The sequence below is a fragment of the Schistocerca gregaria genome, chromosome 7, assembly GCF_023897955.1.
Source record: "Schistocerca gregaria isolate iqSchGreg1 chromosome 7, iqSchGreg1.2, whole genome shotgun sequence".
NCBI classification, from domain to species: Eukaryota; Metazoa; Arthropoda; class Insecta; order Orthoptera; family Acrididae; genus Schistocerca; species Schistocerca gregaria.
In genome coordinates this window covers 188,186,067-188,211,201 of record NC_064926.1, presented here as the reverse complement: position 1 = coordinate 188,211,201, position 25,135 = coordinate 188,186,067, and the positions used below count along the sequence as shown (strand labels likewise).

The 25,135-nt window shown below is 39.2% G+C and overlaps 1 protein-coding gene across 43 annotated transcripts in view; it reads left to right on the top strand.

Moving 5' to 3' along the window:
* LOC126282273 (protein polybromo-1) overlaps positions 1–23,114 on the top strand; it is a 279,039-nt gene extending 255,925 nt beyond the window's left edge. For 18 of the 43 annotated variants that reach the window (XM_049981896.1, XM_049981905.1, XM_049981891.1 and 15 more), the window contains 4 exons: positions 10,390–10,475; positions 22,213–22,284; positions 22,367–22,478; positions 22,562–23,114. In XM_049981896.1, the coding sequence (XP_049837853.1) occupies positions 10,390–10,475; positions 22,213–22,284; positions 22,367–22,478; positions 22,562–22,778 (487 nt within the window). In that variant the 3' untranslated portion in view covers positions 22,779–23,114. Of the gene's footprint in view, positions 1–10,389; positions 10,476–22,212; positions 22,285–22,366; positions 22,479–22,561 lie in introns of those variants that run through there. The other 25 variants (XM_049981915.1, XM_049981920.1, XM_049981899.1 and 22 more) reach the window with 5 other exon arrangements.
* The last annotated feature ends 2,021 nt before the right edge of the window (positions 23,115–25,135 follow it).

The window sequence follows — 25,135 nt, the reverse complement described above, 5'->3', positions numbered from 1 at the left end:
TCTGGGTCTTCTGGATTATCAAATTACGTCCTTTGCTACTGTTATGATAGTATTCTTAATACTTTCCCATTCATTATCTGTCGTTACTGTGCTCCACTAGCTGTAGTTCCTGTTTAAATTTAATCTGATATTCAAAAGCTCTTTATCTCTATCTTCCATTATGTGTATATTGCATTTCACAATTCCCATAGTTTTCTGTTCATATGCCATAGTAGTCCTTTGCCTCACTTTTGCAGCTACAGGGTTGTCACAGTCTGCCTTTGGTCCCCGAAATGTGTGTACATTTTCAGTGTTGCTAGCCCATCTTTTGGATACCAGTATATGGTCAATTTCATTGTATTATTCATACCTGGAATTTTTGAGGTCCCTTTGTGAATATTTTTCTTGGAGAACGTGCTTACAGATTTAAAATCATTGGCAGGTACAAACTGGGCAACACTTAGCCCATTAGTATCTGTTTCCCCCATGCAAGCTTCCCTTACCATAAAGGGTGTGTAAAGGTTTTTCTTTTCTGAGATTTGCATTATAATCTCAGAGGACTATACTTGAATCATGTGTAAGTAGTCTTTCACATACTTCATGCAGTTGATTGTTAAAGCTATTCACAAGATCATCGTCTGATGCTTCTGTTGGAGTGTACATGTTTAAAAAAGTTGTCTTTTGGAATCTTCCAGTTATTCTGAGGGTGCATGTTTTGTCATTATATGGCATAAAGGCAAGGATAGATATGCACATGTTTTTGTTACAATGAACCCAACATTAAGAGCTCCTTGTTTGTCACCTTTCCCAGAGTAATGTAATGTAAAATTTTGCTTTCGCGTATCTCCTTTAGCGTTCATCTGATTTCGTGGAGGGCAGCTAATTACAGTCCATAATTCAATGATTCTTCAGCTACACTTTTCATTGCTCCTTGTTACAGCAGGGTACACACATTCCATGTTCCAATTTTAAGAGTCCTATTCATATCCTTGTTCTTTAGCTTATTTCGTCTTCAGAGAACCATTTCTCCTGCTCTTATCTGCACAGACCATTTCCCACCGGGGTTGGACACCCAATCTCTCACAAGGTTGCTCAGGTTACCAGAGTTTGCCAACTTGGAGATGAGAGAAGGGACTGAGTAGCAGAGGCTATGCGACTTTATCTTGCCTAAAGTCATGTTTCACACATCGCTACCCATTTCAACCTCCAAACCTTCCAGGAATTTCTCACTTCTAGCCTTGCCTCTCAATCTTTCTTGAAAAACCTTAATCCTACTCCCAACATCACTACAGCCGAATCCCAGGCTATCCGTGATCTGAAAGCTGACCGATCCATCATCATTCTTCCGGCTGACAAGGGTTCCACGACCGTGGTACTTGATCGTTGGGAGTATGTGGCTGAGGGACTGCGTCAGCTTTCAGACAACTCTACATACAAAGTTTGCCGAGGTAATCCCATTCCTGATGTCCAGGCAGAGCTTCAAGGAATCCTCAGAACCTTAGGCCCCATACAAAACCTTTCACCTGATTCCATCAAACTCCTCACCCCACCGACACCTTGCACTCCTACCTTCTACCTACTTCCTAAAATTCACAAACCCAAACATCCTGGCCGCCCCATTGTAGCTGGTTACCAAGCCCCCACAGAACGTATCTCTGCCTACGTAGATCAACACCTTCAACCCATTACATGCAGTCTCCCATCCTTCATCAAAGACACCAACCACTTTCTCGAACGCCTGGAATCCGTACCCAGTCTGTTACCCCCGGAAACCATCCTTGTAACCATTGATGCCACTTCCCTATACACGAATATCCCGCACGTCCAGGGCCTCGCTGCAATGGAGCACTTCCTTTCACGCCGATCACCTGCCACCCTACCTAAAACCTCTTTCCTCGTCACCTTAGCCAGCTTCATCCTGACCCACAACTTCTTCACTTTTGAAGGCCAGACATACCAACAATTAAAGGGAACAGCCATGGGTACCAGGATGGCCCCCTCGTATGCCAACCTATTTATGGGTCGCTTAGAGGAAGCCTTCTTGGTTACCCAAGCCTGCCAACCCAAAGTTTGGTACAGATTTATTGATGACATCTTCATGATCGGGACTCACAGTGAAGAACAACTCCAGAATTTCCTCTCCAACCTCATCTCCTTTGGTTCCATCAGATTTACCTGGTCCTACTCCAAATCCCATGCCACTTTCCTAGACGTTGACCTCCATCTGTCCAATGGCCAGCTGCACACATCCGTCCACATCAAACCCACCAACAAGCAACAGTACCTCCATTATGACAGCTGCCACCCATTCCATATCAAACGGTCCCTTCCCTACAGCCTAGGCCTTCGTGGCAAACGAATCTGCTCCAGTCCTGAATCCCTCGACCATTACACTAACAACCTGAAAACAGCTTTCGCATCCCGCAACTACCCTCCCAACCTGGTACAGAAGCAGATAACCAGAGCCACTTCCTCATCCCCTCAAACCCAGAACCTCTCACAGAAGAACCCCAAAAGTGCCCCACTTGTGACAGAATACTTCCCGGGACTGGATCAGACCTTGAATGTGGCTCTCCAGCAGGGATACGACTTCCTAAAATCCTGCCCCGAAATGAGATCCATCCTTCATGAAATCCTCCCCACTCCACCAAGAGTGTCTTTCCGCCGTCCACCTAACCTTCGTAACCTCTTGGTTCATCCCTATGAAATCCCCAAACCACCTTCCCTACCCTCTGGCTCCTACCCTTGCAACCGCCCCCGGTGTAAAACCTGTCCTATGCACCCTCCCACCACCACCTACTCCAGTCCTGTAACCCAGAAGGTGTACACGATCAAAGGGAGAGCCACATGTGAAAGCACCCACGTGATTTGCCAACTGACCTGCCTGCACTGTGACGCTTTCTATGTGGGAATGACCAGCAACAAACTGTCCATTCACATGAATGGACACAGGCAGACAGTGTTTGTTGGTAATGAGGATCACCCTGTGGCTAAACATGCCTTGATGCACGGCCAGCACATCTTGGCACAGTGTTACACCGTCCGAGTTATCTGGATACTTCCCACCAACACCAACCTATCCGAACTCCGGAGATGGGAACTCGCCCTTCAGTATATCCTCTCTTCTCGATATCCGCCAGGCCTCAACCTCCGCTAATTTCAAGTTGCCGCCGCTCATACCTCACCTGTCTTTCAACAAGTTCTTTGCCTCTGTACTTCCGCCTCGACTGACATCTCTGCCCTTACTCTTTGCCTTTAAATATGTCTGCTTGTGTCTGTGTATGTGCGGATGGATATGTGTGTGTGTGTGTGTGTGTGTGTGTGTGTGTGTGTGTGTGTGTGTGTGTGTGTGTACACCTGTCCTTTTTTTCCCCTAAGGGAAGTCTTTCCGCTCCCGGGATTGGAATGACTCCTTACCCTCTCCCTTAAAACCCACATCCTTTCATTTTTCCCTCTCCTTCCCTCCTTCCCTCTTTCCTGACGAAGCAACTGCCAGTTGCGAAAGCTCGTAATTCTGTGTGTGTGTTAGTGTGTTTTGTTCATGTGCTTGTCTGCCGGCACTTTCCCGCTTGGTAAGTCTTGGAACCTTTGTTTTTAATATAAAGACCTTTTTTTTATTGACTATGAAAATGTCTGTGTTAGAGAACATCATTGTAAATATATGGAAATTCTGAAAAGAGTGGATGCTTCTCAAAAAGACATCTGCTTTATAGAGAATTTATATTTGAACCGGAAAGCACAAGTTGAGATTGACAATGAGCTCACCAACTTGGTTAACATCTGTAGAGACCTCTGACGAGGTTGGAAGCTGTTATTCTTTTTTTACGTGGACAGTATTTTTTCAGGAACACTTGGTTATGTAGAAAAAGGCATAAACGTTAACAGTCATCATCAGCAACATTCGAAGTACTGACGATACAGTATTGATTGCTGATATATGGTCTTCAACCAGCTCTTCAACTTCTCGGGTCAAGAGATGAGTTTGTGTTGTCACTGCCTCACCTGTCCAAAGTTCATTTTCAGTGTGTCGGAGGCCGAGCTCCAAGAGCTGGTGAGTGTCTGTCTTTTGCCTGAAGGTGTGAGAGAAACAGCAGTGTCTGACATAACATTTTATCGACATGTTTGTTACAGTGAGTATTGTCTCCTGTGGTGCACAGGCTCGGTGAAGGTGGGATGCTCACCGAGACGTCAGTGAGAAATGCTGGACATAACACCAAAACAGCTTACACAGTTTGCGGCCGGTTAAGCACCCTGCCTGATGACGAAGCAGTGCAAGGGTGCCAGTGGGACCCCATTAGGTGGCCCACTGATGTGCTGCAGTTAATTCGAAGCCTCAGCTTGCTCGAAGAGGGACATACACTGAGACCTGTTCCCCCAGCATCTTTTGGGTGGCTGTTTTCTTGAAAGAGGATGCCCAGTGCTTTCTCAGTACACACAGTGCACAGACAGGAAGGCTATGCACTTACAGTCTGAGAGTTGATACTCGATACTTGGGTGCCCACCCAGCAAGTAGAAGATGACAGCTTGGAGTAGATCAAGCTAGGCCCTTCACCAGAGAAAGGCCTCTTAGGTCTGAATCTTCTACCAGTCACAGATGCGGGCTGTCGGTAGAAGTAGCATGGAGCAACGAAATCAACACACAAAGCACAGGCTGCAGTCTCAAAGTTAAAAGTCTTCAGAAATGCGGCCAGCAGTGCTAACCGGTAACTAGTGAAACTATCATTCCATCGGGATCGATGTTCAGAATGCATACACACACTAGGAACAAGCTGTCCAAAACAGAGATATTTAAAGCCAGATAGCATGTCATTGGAACAGGTTAGGTGCCCACTTGGTCTCGTTTAATCAGAGGTGTCACCTATCCTGTCTACAGCAGGGTAAATCAAGTAAAGACCACTTCTCCTGCCTCTGCATTTCTCATCAGTACTTGCACACATTGGAGGGTAGAGATTGGATGTTGCATATTATTAGTCCATATTCTATGGTTTACAGAACAGCATTCTGGGTGCTGTTATGCCGCACTTTTTATGCTCCTTGCTGTAGCTCTACTTGCTGTGTAGCAGTGATGTACAGGTACTCTGCATTCACTAGATTAGTTATTACACACAGTATGAGTCTGACTTTGTTCTTTCACCATCAGCTTTGAAAATTTATTAGTGCCCCTAGGAACAGGATTACTGTTCTTCATAGTAAGAAATTACAGCAGTAATCTGGATCTGAATATTGACATAAAAAAGACAAACTTTATGGCAGTCACACAACAGTTCGACTCCTTTACAAATGTAAATCTACAGTTCAGTGGCTCTTTAATACAAAGAGTAGACGAGTTTAAGCAGTTAGAAGATGGCTATGTGAAGACTGGAGAACAAATGTGAAGATAAAATGTCATGCAGAGAACACCCATATTGCACAAATACAGACCTAGACCTAAACCTTGATTTGTAAGATGCTACATCTCGTTTGTTCTCCAATACACCTGTGAAGGATGGACAGTAAGTAGGCCGGAACAAGGAAAATAGAGGCCTGAATTTACTGCAGAATGCTTAAAATTCTGTGGACACCAAGAGTGAGTAACACCAAAGTATTGCGATGAATATACAAATAGCGAGAAATGTTAACAGTGTTTAAAATAAGAAAAACTGCATACCTAGAACATCTATTATGGAACATTAAATCTATGCTCTTACAGTTTGTAATCGAAAGGAAGATTGAGGGGAAAAGAAAAAAGAAAAGGGAAGTAGAACGTCTCGGTTAGCTAACATAAAGCAGTGGACAGGCTTACCTAGTGAACTGGTGGTGATGGTGGTATAAAATTTATTGTACGTATATCTGAAAAATAAAAAGTTGAAAACTGCCTTCCATTACAGTAGGGGGGAAAAAAGACATATTTTGAAAACAGTTGAGGTGGGACAAGTGTGTCATGAACCTAACCAGGTCCATGTTTTCAATATATAACATACCAATCCCACTTCATATTTATGCTTGCGACACTTAAAAGCATGAACTATTGCACACAAATTTTCAACATAAAATTTCAAGATGGCCTTCAAATATCACATACCAGTGTTTTCTACAGTTTATGAAGTTGTTGGGACATATTTGCATGCCCATTCAATAAAAATTTTGTGGAGACCGCCCACTGAGGAGCATAATAATGGTTCAAAGTACTGTCTAATAATATTATGGAAAGGCTAGATTGCTACTCCCGAAAAAGATGACCTGTTGAGTTGCAGATAGACACAGTGAAAAGACTGTTACACATTGAGCTTTCAGCCAGAGCCTTTTCCAGAAAAGAAAAGAAAACACACACACAACATAGGTGCGCACACGAAAAAACCACACCTCTTATCCACGTGACCGCTATCTCCGTCGTCACTAACCCGAGCGGCCACAGGTAGCTGTTATGTGTGGTTGAGGTGTCCATGCTTGCTTCTCTCTCTCTCTCTCTCTCTCTCTCTCTCTCTCTCTCTCTCTCTGTGTGTGTGTGTGTGTGTGTGTGTGTGTGTGTGTGTGTGTGTGTGTGTGTGTGTGTGTGTGTGTGTTTCCTGGTCTGAAGAAAGCTATGGCCAGAAGCTTAGTGTATAATAGTCTTTTTTCATTGTGACTGGCTGCAACTCAACATGTCATCTTTGCAGTGAGTAACAGTTTTTTTCTTTTTCCTAATATTGTTGGTATTCCAACTTGGACATTCCATTGTTTGAAAATGTGAGATATGTTCAAAAAATTCTGGAAAATTCGTAATTTTGTGCCAATGGTATGGTGTGTTCGACCAAAATTTGGTTGGCATCACTGCATCCACCTGCGTTTAATGTGTGGCTGCTGGTAGTTTCATTCTTGTATGTCTGTTACTTGTTGTCCAGAGCTGTAGTATTGAGTAGAACATTGTGTGGCACATTTTGTGAATTTCGAGATGGCAGAGTTAGAGGAGCAATGTATCTGCTTTAAATTTTGTGTGAAGTTCAAAAAATCCTATACAGAGGCACAACAAATGATGCAAGAAGCATATGGTGACAAATGTTTAAGCCGTACTCAGTGTTACGAATTGTTCATATGGTTTAAAATCGGTCGGATGGAAGTTACAGATGACCCTCATGCAGTGTGCCCTTTGGCGTGTACCGACAATGCTCATCTCAGAAACAGCAACAACATTGTGTGTGCCAATCAAAGACTGACTGTTCGAGAAATTGCAGAAGAGTGTAACATTTCAGTTGGATCATGTCTTGAAAACAGCGTCTTGGAATGCATTGTGTTGCCGCCAAGTTCGTCCCACGGCCCATGGGTCAAGACCAGAAAGACCTTTACCTTGCAATCTGTGAAGAGCTTTTGGACAGTGAAAATGAGAATGAGATGGTCCTTAAGAGATTCATAACTGGTGATGAGATGTGGGTCTATGGTCATGATGTTGAGACTAAGGTTTGACCTTTACCATAGGTCGAGAAAGATTCTCAAAGACAATAGAAAGCTCCAGAATGAGATTTTCACTCTGCAGCGGAGTGTGCGCTGATATGAAACTTCCTGGCAGATAATAACTGTGTGCCGGACCGAGACTCGAACTCGGGACCTTTGCCTTTCGCGGGCAAGTGCTCTACCAACTGAGCTACCCAAGCGTGACTCACGACCTGTCCTCACAGCTTTAATACTGCCAGTACCTTGTCTCCTACCTTCCAAACTTAACAGAAGCTCTTCTGCATACCTTGCAGAACTAGCACTCCTGGAAGAAAGGATACTGCGGAGACAGGCTTAGCCACAGTCTGGGGGATGTTTCCAGAATGAGATTTTCACTCTGCAGCTGAGTGTGCGCTGATATGAAAGCTCGTCAGGTCAGGTCAAAGGTCAAAGCCGTGCTGATAATTTGACTTTGAAGGATTAGTTCATCATGAATTCATGCCACATGGACAAAATGTTAATGAATGGTACCATCGGGGTGTTTTAAGACAATTCACAGTTCTTGCATCACAAAAATGTACCCACACATTCATCCTTGTTGGTGCGTGACTATGGCACAAAAATGGCGCTTCCTCATGCTCTGTACTCTCCAGACCTGGTCTCTGCAAACTTTTTTGAATTTCAGAAGTTGAAAACCGTATTGAAAGGACGAAGATTTGCAACGATAGACAAGATAAAAGAAATTCATGGATGGCACTTTGCTGGATACTGCAAGAGGTGTACCAAGACTGCTTCTGAAAGTGTAAATGGTATTGGGAAGGGTGCGGATTGAGAAGATGATGATGTGATCTAATTTTCATGGAACATATGCACCGTGCCAGGATAACCACACACCGCTCATTTTGATCACTCTCTGCCTTCTATACATCCTCTCCAAAGCCTGTAGTATTTTTGTCCATGTTCTGACAGTTTCTCACTAGATGGTAGCACTAGACAACTACGGAATACAAATGTCAAGTGCCTAGAATAGTGTATTACTGTAATGGGACATGTTCTGGAAGTCAAGTTCAGAATGTTATTAATAAAAATGTAGGGCCATACAATTGACTAGCCTACAGATGAGTTAATTTGAAGTCAAATAAACTGAGAAACCTTGTATAAATTGAGTTTCTAAATAAAGTATTTGGTCTAGATGGATTTGAAATGATAGCGAATTTTTTTCATTTGTGTTACGTTGATTAATGTGATCTCAGCACACTTTCCAATAGCTTACAAGCTGATATGTGACATTAGTCTGTTGGTTTTGTACATCTAAAGATATGGCAATTGAAAAAATTAAATACATGAGAAATGTAAATTAAATGCAACTAAGCTACATAGTCACATGAACCTCCGTCTGTTTTACATTATCCACAACAATTGCAGAAGTGTTTTGTTGGCAGTGGTGAAATTAGTAGCTGAAACTTGAACAAGCATTATCGGTTTCCAAGTAATGAAGCATTATAGCCGAGAGAAGTGTCAAGGTATCTATGAACATTATTGCTAAGCCACTTTACAATTGATGAAAAATAATAATAGATACACTGTATTAGATAGGATTGTATGTACATATAGAAGCTGTTAAATGTGCACGAGTAAATGTAAGCATATCTTCGTAGAATCAGACACCTGTAGTGTGAGAGGTCTACATTTCTTAAGTATGTAGAAATTTGAGGGAGGGACACTCTTGTGCTAAGTTCAGTGAAAATAACACCTGGGATGTTAGCTGGTACTATTGGCACTTCAGATCAAAAAAGTCACCATGAATGTGGAGTAAGAAATTATGTACGGAATACTCTGGAAATGTGTTGAAAGAGCTGCCACAATGTTATAATGTTTTCAGTATTAAATACTTCTTTTTTTAATTGTAACAACAGACATTGATATGACAAAACAGTCATGTTCTTTGCAGATTTTCCTTTTGTATCGTCAAATTGCAAGCAGTTACTATGAGGTCTCTTAAATCTGCATAATTATGGATTCAGCTGACATCTGTAAGGCACAGCTGAGTGGATTGAGTTAATTCCCCTGTTGTCTACAGCACATATCACTGTGTTCTCTCTAGTTTTCATGGACAGCCATTGATGGAAGTGTCTGGTTTTTCGATTCATAGTAGTGCATTACTTCATCATAATCATTTGTCAAGAAATTGGCTACCATAAACTTTGCCACGAACATACTCAAAAAAAGTGAACTTGCTGTGCTACGATACTAGACCCTGTTCCATGTGTGGTATTTTAAGCATATTCTGCACCTATAAACTGCTATTTATTGTGGATGTTTTCTTTACTCCTGTATGGCTGATATGCACACGTAAAATTTAAATGTTATTGGAAATGCCTGGAAAACTATTCAGAGAGAATTTTGTCTTTTTAATAATAGTTGCAAACACAGCTGCTGACCTTAATCAGCCTTTATAAAGGTAGTTACAGACTTAACTAATCTGCAGATAAAAATGTGTGGAACAATTTCATCATAAAAGTAATTGGCAAATAAACAGGTACTAGCCAAGCTGATCTTTTGTTGGTTTTTTTCCCACAATAAAGCTGTCTGTGTTCAGTACGTTTGCAATGTGTAGATTTACATTTTGTGCTTGTGCCATCCTGCAGCATGAAAACAGTTTTTCTCATACCCTTCATGTTGCAGTGTTTCCAGATATCGTGCACAGGTGTGTCCATCTTGCATGACTTTGTGTTGTTGTCAATATTTTGAGGCTGCTTTAGTTATTAGGAAAATGTTTTTAATGACTGGTCATTGCATAGTTAATACATTTTACACATCTGTACTATTGTTTTTAATCAGAACAACACTTTCATTGTACTTAATATGCAGCTTGCATTGACCAGTGTTACAGTGTCATTAGTACCAGCAAAAAGTGACAATGTCATCAAAGGATGCATACAGCCAGCTGTAGATTGTTTGTTGGCATGGTGCATGCTTGCTTATGTGTGTGTAGTCTAGCCCCTCCTGTTGTGTTATGTGTAGGAACTTTGTGCCGTCGAGGAGGCCTGTGATGACTCCCAGCCGACCTCCAGCTCCTGTCACTCCACAAGCTCCCCTGCATGGCATCTGTGAGTAGCACACCAGTCTCACTTGTGATTTCTGATTGGGAAAGAATGATTGTTTTGTTTGATAACTTAACCATTAGTATACCTGGGTATGCCACATAACCATAATATGTTTTAATGAATTGTTGTGTGAACATTTGCATGTGTTCCCAATAAGCATTGGTAAAGTTTCATGATCACTAGTTCAGTACTGTGGGGATAAAGTCAGCTTTTGACCCCATAGCACACCTTCCTGCAGTGTACCCTGAGTTTTCAGCAACTTTGAGACAACCCATCTCTGGTAATATTTTCTTGAAGGAAACAGAACTAGACCATTGTAAAATTTTTGTGCTTTCTTAAGTGAAATAATGAAGAGAGATTTTGTGATCAGTTTTCATATGGATAATTCAAAGCAAATTTGGCAGAGAAATTATATGGTTGACAAAACAAAATGAGAAATTGTATGGTTGACAAAACAAAATGTGAAGTAGAGCTTCTTATATCTCCTGAAGAAAGTGCATGGTTTACCTGAAACTGCATTTTACCACTTACAACACAGTGTCTTAAAACATATAAAATTGCGTTCTCCTATTGCATTCCTATAGTTTTCAATTTGAAGGAATAGTTGAAAACTTTTGTAAAAACACACAAATTTGTGTTTTAGCCCACTACTGCAAAAAAAAAAAGGTATTGTTCTGCAAACTCTTAAGCCGTTGTCATTAGAAAGACCCTGTTGCACCTAACTGGTTTTGGTTTTGGAACGTTAGAGCATGGTACACACATTAAATCTATCATCTTTTGTTCTAAATATTTTTGCAGGTGGTGTTCAACACCTTTTAGGAAGGTTAAGATTTGCATTATGAAGTTCACAACTGTACAACAATTTTTTTTTTATCAAAGACAAGAGATTTCGGTCTGATATCGCACCATCTTTGGGTCTCCTGCACCAAAACAAGATAACCAGATAATAAGTGTGTACAATTGTAATACATAACAACTACATGTATAGACACTACTGTCTACCATGACATTTGAATACAAGAGAATGGTTACAAAACAGTTCAACTATGCATTCACACAGTTGCAAAACAAGTTGTAACTTGTAGACTGTTCAGTTACTATTATTGGCTGTCTAAGAGTAACATTTGTCCCGACAACATCACAGACAGTTGTGTGCATTCTGTTATCGTGTTTTGAATTTAATGGCCCAAGGATTTTACAGTGGAAATCTTAAACATTTCAGGTATACGAGGGCTATCCACAAAGTACATTATGTTTTGGAATTAAAAATAAATAAAGTATTGGAATTTTTTTAAATTATAGACAGATGAAAGCCACACTTAAATACTACTATTCTACATAGTTGCCATTTAAATTAAGGCACTTATCGTAGCGATGGACAAGCTTGGAAATTCCTTTGTCATAAAATTCGGCTGCCTGCGCCTTCAACCATGTGGTTACCTCTTCTTGAAGCTGTGCGTCGTCATCAAAACGCTGCATAGTCAACCACTTCGTCATTGCTGGGAATAAGTGGAAGTCGCTTGGTGCCAGGTCGGGACTGTACGGCGTATGAGGAAACAACTTCCACGTAAGATTCAAGAACTTCACAAGTGGCATTTGCCGTGTGGGCCCGGGCGTTGTGGTGAATCAGCAAGATCTTTGAGCCCAACTTTCCCCTGTGCTTGTTTTGTATTGCTCTTCTGAGGTTGTGGAGAGTTTATTGTAGTGCCTCTTTCCAGGAAATCCACAAAAATCACACCTTTACTGTCCCAAAAGAGGTAATCACGTGGTTGAAGGTGCAGGCAGCCGAATTTTACGACAAAGGAATTTTCAAGCTCGTCCATCGCTACGATAAGTGCCTCAATTTAAATGGCAACTATGTAAAAAAAGTAGTATTTAAGTGTGGCTTTCATCTGTATGTAATAATAAAAAATTCCAATACTTTATTTATTTTTAATTCCAAAATGTAATATACTTTGTGGATAGCCCTCGTATAATTATTACTGATTAGTCAAACTGTCTACATATCACAAATGCCAGTAATGCTCCTAATTTCACTAATGATCACATTACTTTTTGTTCGCTAACATACCGGTTATGTTTTAAGGTCGCTGAACAGTAAAAATAATCATTAAACAAATGCAACAAAGCAATTTAGCAACACAATAACACTGTTTGTGGACCTCGATGTCTCTCTGTAACAACTACTGCGTCTAGCATCTCGCAAATGTAGGCAGTTTGACTAAATCAGTAGTCCTTATATCTCTGGTATGTTTAAGACTTCCATTGTAAAGTCTGTGGCCAATTCAGTTTACAACGTGATAACTGGACACACACAACTGTCTCTGACATTGTCGGAACATAAATGTTTCTCTTAGGTGGCTGATAATGGTAATGGAATAGTCTATAAGTTACAATTGGTATTGCAACTATGAGAATGCACATCTGAGTTGCTTTTGTAAGTACTCCCCTGTATTAATATGTCATGGTCTACAAGTACTGTCTGTACGTTTAATGATAATGCATTATAACTGTACCTACTTGTTATCTAGTTTCTTCCCTTTGATGCTGGAGACTCGAAGGTCATCTAATGTTGGACTGAAATTGATTTCTGTAAGAAAAAATTGTGGAACAGCTGTGAAATTTATAGTGCAGCTTTTTTATCCTTTGTTAGGTTTCGCAATTGTGTAACATTCTGGTGGGAAGATACTACCAAAATATTCTGATGAATAGGAAGTGAGTGAGAACAGCTTGCACAAAAGAACAACACTAGTCGTGACTCTGCATGACATGTTTCAACAAGTTTTTGTGCTGAAATAATGTCAGTATTGAAATAGTTATCAATTTCAAAATTTAATTGCACATTGGTCAAGACAAAGGAGATCATAGTATTAAAATTATTGCAGAACAGCTGAACACACATTCTTTAAACTGTCTTCAAATTCCCACGATTGTCAGATTGTCAAAATTTTCGTGAATGTTCGTAGAAATCTGCCTGACATCTTTTGGAAAAGGATTCTTGTTAATGAACGTTTTGAATGTGTGTCTTCACTTTGTGTGATGTTATTGTTTCCAATCTAAAGTATAGCATATTTGTGTTCACATAGTTTGTGGGGGAGACGCATCTGGAGTCATTACTGAAGTAATGAAAGAGAGAAATCTTAGCAGAAGCATATTTGATTAGCTCCTTGACATGAACACAAGCAGTAATAGTGTCATTCCATAGACAGTCACTGAAACTATGAAAACTCGTACATGCGACCTTCTGATTTTGGGGAGAAATAACAAATGAATATAATCTTGCTTGGCTATTTTCCCATTGGAATCCATGGACTTCAGCGATAAATGAATAATTTTCGGAACAACCCATTTGGATAATAAGCTTGTCCTTAGATAAAATTTAAGGGCTTCAAGATGATATTTGGCTATTTAATGATGGTGTGACAGATTCCAAATTTTTGTTCCTACCTCTTCAATAAATTAATCTACAGTCATTTTCTTCATGTCCAGAATGCCCCAATCAGTACGGATCCATTGCCTATGTACAAAAATTTCCTGTGGATCATGCTGTATGAAATAGCTAGCAATTGTAGACGCTTTAGCTTCTGGTCCAGGAAACTGTTCTCAGTGACGTAGTGTGCTTTCTTTAAATTCCATTCTGCAAACTGCCATGCTGAAAAACTCAAGTTATTACCACAGATTATTACACATACAAAAAAGAGAACACTTTCTTTATTGCTTGATTATTTATACACTTTTATTTTGTGTGTAAAGAATTTTATAGAGCTGAATGCAAATTATATCATCTAATTTTGCACCCCCAGACTTTACTAAACAAATGTTAAGCATATTAAAAAACTTCAGATTGAATTTTAGTCCTGGTGGAATATGGACGTATTTTCAGAGCACTTTTGCCTTCTCATTTTTTTAAGGTCTTATATGCTCCCAAATGTGAAGCCAAATCTAGTTTTTTAGATGGTTTAGAACATGTTTTTTATAATGAAAATGGTTGAAAAGCGTTTTCAGAATATCGCTTACAAAATAGTGAACTAAAAGTACCCATTTTTGGCATTTTTACAAACATCTTCAATTTTGTCCTTAATTTGTAAACTATTGGAAAGCAATAGGATAATGAAATTTTATAGTCTCAAGACCTTGTGGTGCTATGTTACTACATGCAATGTTTCAGAATAATCCCACAATTAGTTTTTTTCTGTCCAACACTGCTTCACATTATCTATATGAAAATTGTTCATGGTATCTTTTTTAAATTATACCAAATAAGAGAGAGCCAAAGTGGGGCTAGATTGGCTAGCTTTGATTCTTTAGGTAAACATTGGCAGGGATATTACGTGGAAAAGTGCCGAAAACTCAGGGGCACTAAGAAAAACTAAGTTATGGGGGTCAAACAAATGAATTCTCAGTTCCGAGTGTTCCAGAACCTGTACAGAAAATTGGACAAGAGGTCAATATAAACATCATTTCCATCCGTTTTATTTCTCATGAAGACAACACATTGCGTGTTGTAACACCATACAGCGGGACCTTCAGAGGTGGTGGTCCAGATTGCTGTACACATCAGTACCTCTAACACTCAGTAGCATGTCCTCTTGCATTGATGAATGCCTATATTTGTCATGCCATCAAGGCGCTGTTAGTTCAGATTGTCCCACTCCTCAATGGCGATTCGGTGTAGATCTCTCAGTGGGTGGTGGATCACGTCGTCCATAAGCAGCTCTTTTCAATCTATCCCAGCCATGTTTGTTAGGGTTCATGTCTGGAGAACATGCTGGCCAGTCTAGTCGAGTGATGTCATTATCCTGAAGGAAGTCATTCACAAGATGTGCACATTGGGGGCGTGAACTGTCATCAATGAAGACGAATGCCTCGCCAGTATGCTGACGATATGGTTGCACTATTGGTCAGAGGATGACATTCACGTGTCATACAGCCATTACGGTGCCTTCCATGACCACCACCAGCATATGTCGGCCTCACATAACGCCTCCCCAAACCATCAGGGAACCTCCACCTTGCTGCACTCATTGGACAGTGTGTCTAAGGCGTTCAGCCTGATCGGGTTGCCTCCAAACATGTCTTCGACGATTATCTTGTTGAAGGCATTTGCAACACTCATTGGTGAAGAGAACATGATGCCAATCCTGAGAAGTCCATTCGGCAGGAGTGTAGTTGCACATCATGCAGCCTATTGCGCACAGTTTTAGTCGTAACATGACATCCTATGACTGCAGGAAAAGCATTATTCAACATGGTGGCATTGATGTCAGGGTTCCTCCAAGCCATAATAAGTAAGTAGCGCTCATCCATTGCTGCAGTAACCCTTGGGCGGCCTGAGTGAGTCATGTCTCTCTCTGTATCTCTTCCATGTCCGTACAACACTGCTTTGGTTCACTCCGAGACGCCTGGACACTTCCTTTGCTGAGAGCCCTTTCCAGCACAAAGTGCCAATGTGGACGCTATCGAACCACATTATTGACCATCTAGCCATATTTGAACTACAGGCAACACGAGCTGTACAGCTCCTTCCTGGTGGAATGACTAGAAATGATTGTCTGTCGGACCCCTTCTGTCTAATATGTGCTGCTTATGTATGATTGTTTACATCTTTGGGTGAGGTTAGTGACATCTCTGAACAGTGAAAGGGACTGTGTCTGTGAGACAATATCCACAGTTAACGTCGATCTTCAGGAGTTGTGGAAACTGGGGTGATGTAATTTTTTTTTATGTGTATTAAATTTGTGAACATAAAACTTTACCAATGTTCACTGTGAACATGTGTGAATGGTATCAGCAAATATCATCAGTATTGGTGATTGTCATGTGGAAAGTTTTTCTGAAATTAGTCCTATTGACATGGAGTGCCTACCTGTCATTTGTTTGTTTATGAAAAGTTTTACAAACAGTTGATGTTGGGGCCACTGTTTTGCACAAGACAAGAAACTCCAAGTAGTTATTACATTTCTGCATTTGTATTTAGCAAATGGTGCTGAATTTGTTTATTCTGTGGGTATGGAATATGTGGAGGTAAATTAAAACAAGACATTGTCGATACTGTTTAAATCAGTATTGCAAGAAGACAATTTTATTTATGCATTGTGTTCATAATGAGAGTGATTATGTATTTAAGAATGAACATGTGTACAACTATTGCATGTAATTTAATCGTGTGATGTGCCATCACACAAATGATTGGAAAGTTTTTGTCTTCACACCTGCACTCAGAAGTAATATTCATATACATCACTCACAACAATCCAGTGGGGCAATATTTGCGATTGCATTATTTTGATGATGATTAAAAATGGGGCTTGAAAATGGTGCAGGCCGAAACTGTGCAGTAGTGTAGAAATAAACTAAAAATTTACTGTTGAATATGCCATGAAGTCACTTAAGAAGTTGAGTAGAAGGTAGATGCATAAACTACATCATAAACCTTCTTTTTACATCACAGCATTGGCAGAATGTGCATGCATGCATGAATGATTCAGTTTTTCCTGCCAGAGTGTGGTCTTCTCATCCATATAATTAAAATAAAACCAGGTGTATATACAAAAGAAGAGCAAAAATGATACTACAGTTGAACTCTGAATAACTGTGGCATTAATACTTCTAAAATTGAGGTAGAAGAGATGAGGTAGTAAATACTATGTGAAAGAGCCTGACAGCCAGAAAGGTAATAAAATATTGCCAAACTGGAAATAACCTTAGACTGAAACTTCCATCCAGTTTGATTATGATCTGGCGGAGTGTACATGGCTGAATCTGTTTTATAGAGTAACTATAGGAAAAAATATTATCAAGAATGCCTTTAAAGCATAAATTTTAAACCCTAGAAAACAGGTGAACAGCAAAGTGATAAAACTCTGACAAAATACGTGAAGCCTTGGGAACTAATTAACAAATACTTGTAAAACTGTCAGGAAGATGAACACCAAGTCTCTTCTTCTTAACTGGATCACACACATACACACTGTAAATTTTTCACTTGTATGAAGTGAAAAAATCCTATATCATTATAGAATTGGTCTGTGGAATAAACTATTTTAAATTAGACATGACAATAACATATTGAAAGACTGAATGCTGTATGTAATATAAATGGATAGATAAAAAGTCTGCTCACCAAGTGGTGGCATTAGTAAAAACATTTAAATGTTATGGAAATGTGCAAGCTTTTTGAGGCAGTGGCTCCTTCTTCTGGTGGAACAAGTGAAGGGAAAGGAAGAAGTATAAAGGAAAAGGAATAGCAACGTTTAAGAAATAGGAGAGCTATCAAAAATTCACCCAGATCCTTGGGTCAAGGGAGGCTTAACCACATAGCACAGGGTGAGTAGGAAAGACCGATTGTCAAGGACTTCACTGAGCAAGATTTGAAAACCTGATAGATTAAAAGCCGAAGCTAGGGTAATAAGCAAAACAGAGATTACTGAAAAAGTCATGGAAGAGCTAATAAGAGCAGATAGCTAAAACGTGTTAGACAGTTTTTTGGATTGGGGGGGGGGGGGGGGGAAATTGACAGGTCCGGAAATAAAAGATATAAAAAACTAAAAGCAATTGAAGAAACAGAATAGTTACTGAAAAGAAATGCCGAGACTGAGACATTTACATAAATTTAGGTCAGGTGAATGGTGAGATCCAAGCTGTAATACCAGTTTCCACCTGCAGAGTCCTGAGAAACTTGTGTTAAGAGGGAGAGTGCAGAGGGCATGTGTGGTTAGTCACCAGTGTCACAACTGTCAGGTTGTAGTCCATGGTCTGCAACAGGATATGGTGTGTGTTGCCTTTGCCAACCACACCATGCACTTCCATCTTTTACCTCCTTCCTAAGATCCATAAACCTAATCACCCATGCTGTCCTGTAGTTGCTGGCTTTGGGACAGTCTTTGTATGTATGCTTACTTTGGTTGACCAATATCTGCAGCCTGTAGTACAAAGACTCCTCTTCACAATATTAAGGAAATCAACCATTTCCTAGATCGTCTGAAATCAATGGCCACCCACTACCACCACACACCATGCCTCTGCCCATTGATGCAACCTCCCTCTATACCATCATTCTGCATATACATGGTCTGTCTGTTGCTGAACATTACCTCAACCAAAATCATGGCCAAGGACTAGGGAAACAGGCCCGTTCCTATGCCAACCTTTGTATAAGTTGTTTGGTAGGGTCTAGCCTGGAATCCATAAGCCTGCAGTCCATGGTTTGGTTTTGATATATTGATGACATATTTGCCATGGTGAGGCTGACATGTTACGATTTTTGGAATCTCTAAATACATTCTCCCGATTAAATTTCACATTGTCCTATTCCAGATCTCATGCCACTTTCCTTGATGTGGACTTCATCCTTACTGAGGGTCAGCTACACACTTCTGTTCACATTAAACCTACAAACAAGTAACAGTACTTACGTTTTGACAGTTGCCATCCTCTCAATGTCAAACATTCCCTTTCATGTAGCCTCGGCATTTACTGGTACTACTGATCCCTCCAAAAAACAACTTGAGAGTACACCTTTGGTCACTCTGCACTATTGTGGTCTTGAATGTATAATCAGTTACTTCAACATGGCTATGACTTCATAAAATCATGCCCTGAAGTGAAGTCCATTCTGATAGGTAACTGGTGAAACCTGTGCTATTGGAAGGAGAGCAATCTCATGCCATGTATCAGTTGTTGTAAACATTGCTGGACCTTCTGCATTGCTATGACTACCACCAAGTTACCAGTCAGGATGAATGGACATACACAGATGGTGTATGCTGGCAACGCACAGTATCCTGTTGCAGAGCATTCTCTACAACATGACACTTGTGACCTTGATGCCAGTTTCATCACATGTCACCTGGGTTCTCCCTCTAGTTTCTCAGAACCCTGCAGGTGGGAACTCATGTTACAACATGTGCTTGGTTCCCACCTTCCACCTGCTCAAAAATCCGCATTAATTTCTTTGGTCTCAGCATTTCTTTTAAGTAAATATAATGTTTCTTCACTTACTTCTAGTTTTCTATATCTCTCATTTTCCGATTGTGTAGTAATCAGCCCTCCACGATCTGTCCAACATATGTACACTGCAATTGGCTTTCTGCTCTTATTAATTCTTGTCTGATTTTTTTTTTTTTTTTCAGTAATCTCTGTTTTGCTTAGTACTCTATCTTCCACCTTCAAGCTCTCAGGTTCCAAACCTCACCAGTACAGTCCCCAACAATAAGTCTTTCCTTCTCATCCTATGCAGTAAGTCTTCCCTGCAGGTTCTTGGCATCTTTTCTGCAACACTCCCCATTTCCTAAACCTTGTCAGTCCTTTTCCTTTATCCCTTTTCTATTCTCTTCAACCCTTCTGCCAGAAGAAGGGGCCACTGCCTTCAAAAGCTTAACACATTTCTTTAATTTTTATGTGTTTTTTCTCCTGCCACAATTTAGTGCCTCGATTTTTTTATTCATCCAATTATATTTTCAAAAAAATGGTTATTTTTGAGTGCTGTGTGTGATATTTATAATAATTTGATTTCCTGCTATTGACCAGAACATTCATGTTACAGAGGTATGTAACAGTACACCAGATCATGCCACACAGTGTGCTAATTTTGAGTATATAGAAGTGAATGAGTAGGAAGTATACAATGAATATGAATGTTAAAGAATAAATATCCAGCTGGGTGGTACTGCATATCCAGTGTGATTACTAAGATGTGCTTACAAGGAATGTCGAAACCTCTGCGTACCCTATTAATTCTAGCATTAGTGGCAACGTACAACTATCTACACAAAAATGAGTGTGACCCTGTCTCAAAATGTAGACAAGTATCATACATCCCTACCTTCAATACGGAAAGGATAAATTGTTACTGCATAGAGGAGATGTTGAGTTGCAGACAGGTACAGTGAAAAGACTGTGAAAAATTAAGTCGTCAACTGAGCCTGGAGACAGTGAGCATGCATGTGTGAGCTATTTTTGTGTGAATGTGTGTGTGTGTTTCCTATTTTTGAAGCAATGCTTTATTGTTTCAGCAAGCATTTTCATTTTGCTTGCATGCAACTCAGTGTGTCTTCTACGTGGTAAGTGGCACTCTGTATTTATACATTGTTGTCATACCATCTTTAGTAAAAGATTTGTAACTTTGCCTAAAAAAAGAAGGTAATATACAGCAACACCCGAACAAAATGTGTATAGAATTACTATGTGCCTTTAGAAAAGAACTAATCAGAACCAAAGAAGTTAATTCAGCTTCATAAATAATCCACAAGCAACTGCAGTCTGCATAGTGGAGGGCACATTCTACCGATATTATCAGTTTTCTTTCTTATTCCTTTTGTGTATTTAATGATGGAAAAATTTTGTCTGAATGCCTCTGTATGTGCCTTAATCTCTCTCTATCTTTTTCTCACTATGAGTAGATTCCATACTTCAAATGTATTATAGGAAGACTATAAAGTATCTATCTACAACAGTTATAATTTCTTTTTTGGACTCAGAATGTTTCCCAGCTACAAATTTTTTGAAGTGTGGGTGATAGTAAAAGTCAGAGGATGCCAAATATGGGGGAATGGTGTGGATACTCCAGAAACTTCTTACTAATCGCAATAGCTATCTTGTTGTCAAAGTACCTATGTTATTTCTCTTGCACTACAGCTCTACTCTCACTTTTTTCATCCGGCTGGTCCAGAAGTCTTGTATAGTATTCGCCAGTTATTGCTTTACCATTTGAGGGTACTGAGTGAAAATAATTTTTCGAATATCCCAGAAGACATTGACAGTAATCTTTCCAGCAGATGAAATTGACTTTTCTTTTCTTTATCTGTCCTGAACTATCAGGTTCTACATAATATTGTTGTTACTGTTCCATTTCCGGTGTAATGTGATGGATCTTTATCTCATCCAAATCAGTTGCATCCATTTTAAAAAGTTCTGCATGTGGCTGATTAAGTTAAACATTTGATTTTATAACCTTTCATTGAATGCTTAACCACCTTCTAATGTCATCCATCACTTACCTTGAGGTCATATTGGTTCTCCCATAAGTCTTGCGGTCCAATGAAATATTCCCATGGCCCACCTATTCACCTCATTATATTTCCTGCTTGCCATCATTCCTTTTTCATGGCGTAATTATATTTTCTGTTTGAGTTGCGGAACTGTGAATGGTTGTATTGTAACAGGCAAACTGCGCGATATCTATTCAGATAAGTAGTTCGGTGTTACATATAATATAAAGGACGATGCAGAAGAGATTTGCTACTACAGTATACTAAATACATCTTTCCACTTCATTTTTTTATTTTTATGAATTCTGTTTTTCAAAGGAATTGTGTGTATGTTTCATTCAACAGCTTGCTGAATAGTTAGTTGTTGTTTTAGCAACTTATATAAGCAAAGAGAAAATGGGGATGAAATGCGCATGTAAATACAAGTTAATTTGCTGCTGCATTTTTCATTACTTCTTTCTTATGATGCCATTTATACCATTGTATTTTTGTGGTGGTTGTTTTTGTGTGTGCTATCACTAACATTTTTTATACATTGCTTTGCACTACCTGTGTCATTGTTTCACTTGCATTTTCATTGGCTTTGTTTTTAATCATCAAACTCCTTGTGTATTTCTATTAAAACCATATTGCTACAGCTTGCTCCAGTAGTGATAAACATTCTTCTGTAGACAGATTGTTTTACATCTTACATATAAATTTTGTTCATGTTTTCATAATATGCTGCAGTAATTTGTTTTCTTTTTTCACAGTGGTTAATCAGTCTCAGACTGCACATCAGAATTATTCAAGGGAAACACCATCACCGCATACACAGCCTTCAGGTATCATAATGTTTGTTCAGCTCTCTCACTGATTTACATAGACTATTTTATAGTTCCACTAATATTTTGTTAATTCACCCAGTAGGCGGACAGTCTGTCTCATCAGTAGGCACTATCCAGAAACCAGTGGAACCAATATTTGTACCTGTTCCACCCCGTCCTCAGAGGCTTCTACATTCAGAGGCATACATCAAGTGAGTGCTTTACCTGGTTCATTTTCTTATTCTGTTACATACTATGAACTATTTTTCATTGTTTTTCTTTTATGGCATTGCAGGTATATAGAAGGACTGAATGTGGATAATAAATATATTAGCAACTGGAACAAACAGTTGGATGCTACACCAGAAAACACAAGTGTTCAAGATCCCAATAGGTTACCTGTGCACTGGTTGGGTAATGGTGTTGGCAACCATGGAAATGTTATCAATGCACTGTGGACACTGAGGGATTTTATGTTACGTGATGCTCTTGGCATTAGCAAAGTGATCTGAGTATAGTTTGTCTTCATAAATAAGTCAGAATTTGGCTCAGTATCATATACTGTTTTAAATGTCTGTAGTCTATATATTTTTGAATATTTTTTATTCAAATTTTAAACCTGTGGTATGATGTTAATTAATTCATTGATGAATGGTCTTGAGTATTTAAGAATTTTGTGAGTGTTTGTCTTCATAGCATATTAAGTATATGTGTGACCAACTACAATCATTTCCAGTACGTGAAAAATCATCTTCATATTTGTTTTATATAAAAGTTTTGTACATTGTTCCTCAAAGTTTGAGAGTCAACTGTGCCTCATCACTAAATAAAACATTGTTTATATGGTAGATTGTTTTTTCTCTCCCTTTTTTACTTGGATCAGGATTGCTTGGTGTATAGCTTTTTCTCTTATTTGGAGAAACGTAATTCAGAAAATCCAACTCAAAAAATTGAGAAAATTGTCAAACTTACAGAGAGGCAAAGGCTGGCCTCTACTTTGTTTCCTGGTAAGTTTCTGAATGAGTAGGTACTGGCCAGGCTTTCTGCCTCTTCAAAAAGTATGTGACTATTATAATTACTAGAGACTGGATTATATGCATCATAGAAGCCTTAAAATATGCATGAAAATGCATAAAAGGTTTCAAAATATGCAAGATCAAATAATAATAATAATAATAATAATTAAAAAACAAACAAACATGATAGTTACTGCATGCATTATATCTCAAAGTCAAACCTGTGCATATCGGTTAAGACGAAGAGCACCAGCCACGCGAAAAATCGGTACATTTGGAATGCTGACATCATTTTCTGAATATTTACTGGTAGAAGTTAGGAAGGGGGCCTTTCTGGGATTATATGTCAACAATTTGCAAAATAGGGATGCATACCATGTTTCAAGAATTGTTCCTCCTTTGCTATTGTTGTCACTAACAAGCGGATGCGTTGCAAGTGAGTCACAGCGAAACAATCGATATGTACCGGACCAACATCGAAATATATTGCACGTAGAGTGGCACACTCAAATACTCTGTAATATTTTGCTTAAAAAACAACATATAATCATGAATTTGTTTTGAACAGCATTATCTTATTAATTAATACTATTGGACTAAAGCATTACTTACAATTTATTTTATATTTTTCTACTGTTGTAAACATAAACGGCCAAGTACTGTTCCAAATGCTTGGTAGTAAGATTCTGTCTTCGATCGCTCCAAACATTTTTATAAGCAGAAAAGGACCATTCTACATCAACTGAGGTAAATGGGCAGTATTTGAATTTGGCTGATATGTTGGCACTTATTGTTTCTGGTAAAAGTTCACTGTCCCATTAATAAAACTATCAATTTGGCACAAGGGTTCAAAGCCTGGGTTACTGTTTAAAATGTTTTCAAACTTTCCTTTAAGTTTTCTTCGCAATACCTCTAGCAATGAGGAGTACACTAGAATAATTTTATTCATTAACTGACTAGATTCATTCAGTACCAAACCTTGAGTTTCAAGCTTTTTAATACTTGCAGTTATATGGGAAAAATGAGTGCTAAGCACATCAATGTCTTTTTTTTTAATACCTCTATAATTAAAAGCTTCCTTGCACTGGCAAACTGCCAAAGCCTGTGCACTATCGAAGTAGTTTACTACCCGTGTAATGCCCTCGTAATGTTCATTGTAAAACAACACAGATTCGACCCCGTGCCCCAATAAGTTACCGCTGGTTTGGGGGGTAAAGGCACATTCGGTAGTTTTTCTTTGTAGGTCTTGATGCAAGTGGAAGCCTTTAAAAACACTTCCTTTGTGTATGAAATCAGTTTACTTAAATTCACAAATGTGGAACGTACTTCTTCAGCAAGGTGATGTACTCCCCGAGCAAAGCACGTGACATGAATCAAATTGGGATAAAATATTCAGAGGGCTTTCCCTGCTTGGATCATATAGGGAGCAGCATCAGAAATAAACATAAACATACTTTCATATGCAGAAGATTCTGGAAATATTTTCTAATATCCTCCTCTTCAAATCTGGTGATCGTAGAATCTTTGCAGGCCACTAAATAGGAAGAAGAAGGCTTTTATTTCAAAGCACGAACAATTATATTTCCAATCTAATGGCCACAAGTGTTGGTAGTTTTGTCAACAGAAATCTGGATAATGCTGCCTTGAGTTCATTGCGTATTTCTTCCAGAACATTTACTTTAATTGTTGGTATGTAATTTTTACATGGTGTCGATCCATCTGGTATATTTGGATTTAAGCAATATTTGCGCAAGAAGGCTTTGAGGATAGGGTTTGTAAGTTTGTGAAGTGGAATATTGCTTGCAATGAATACTTCACACGGAATTATGTTACACCGACTTTTTTGGTTACCT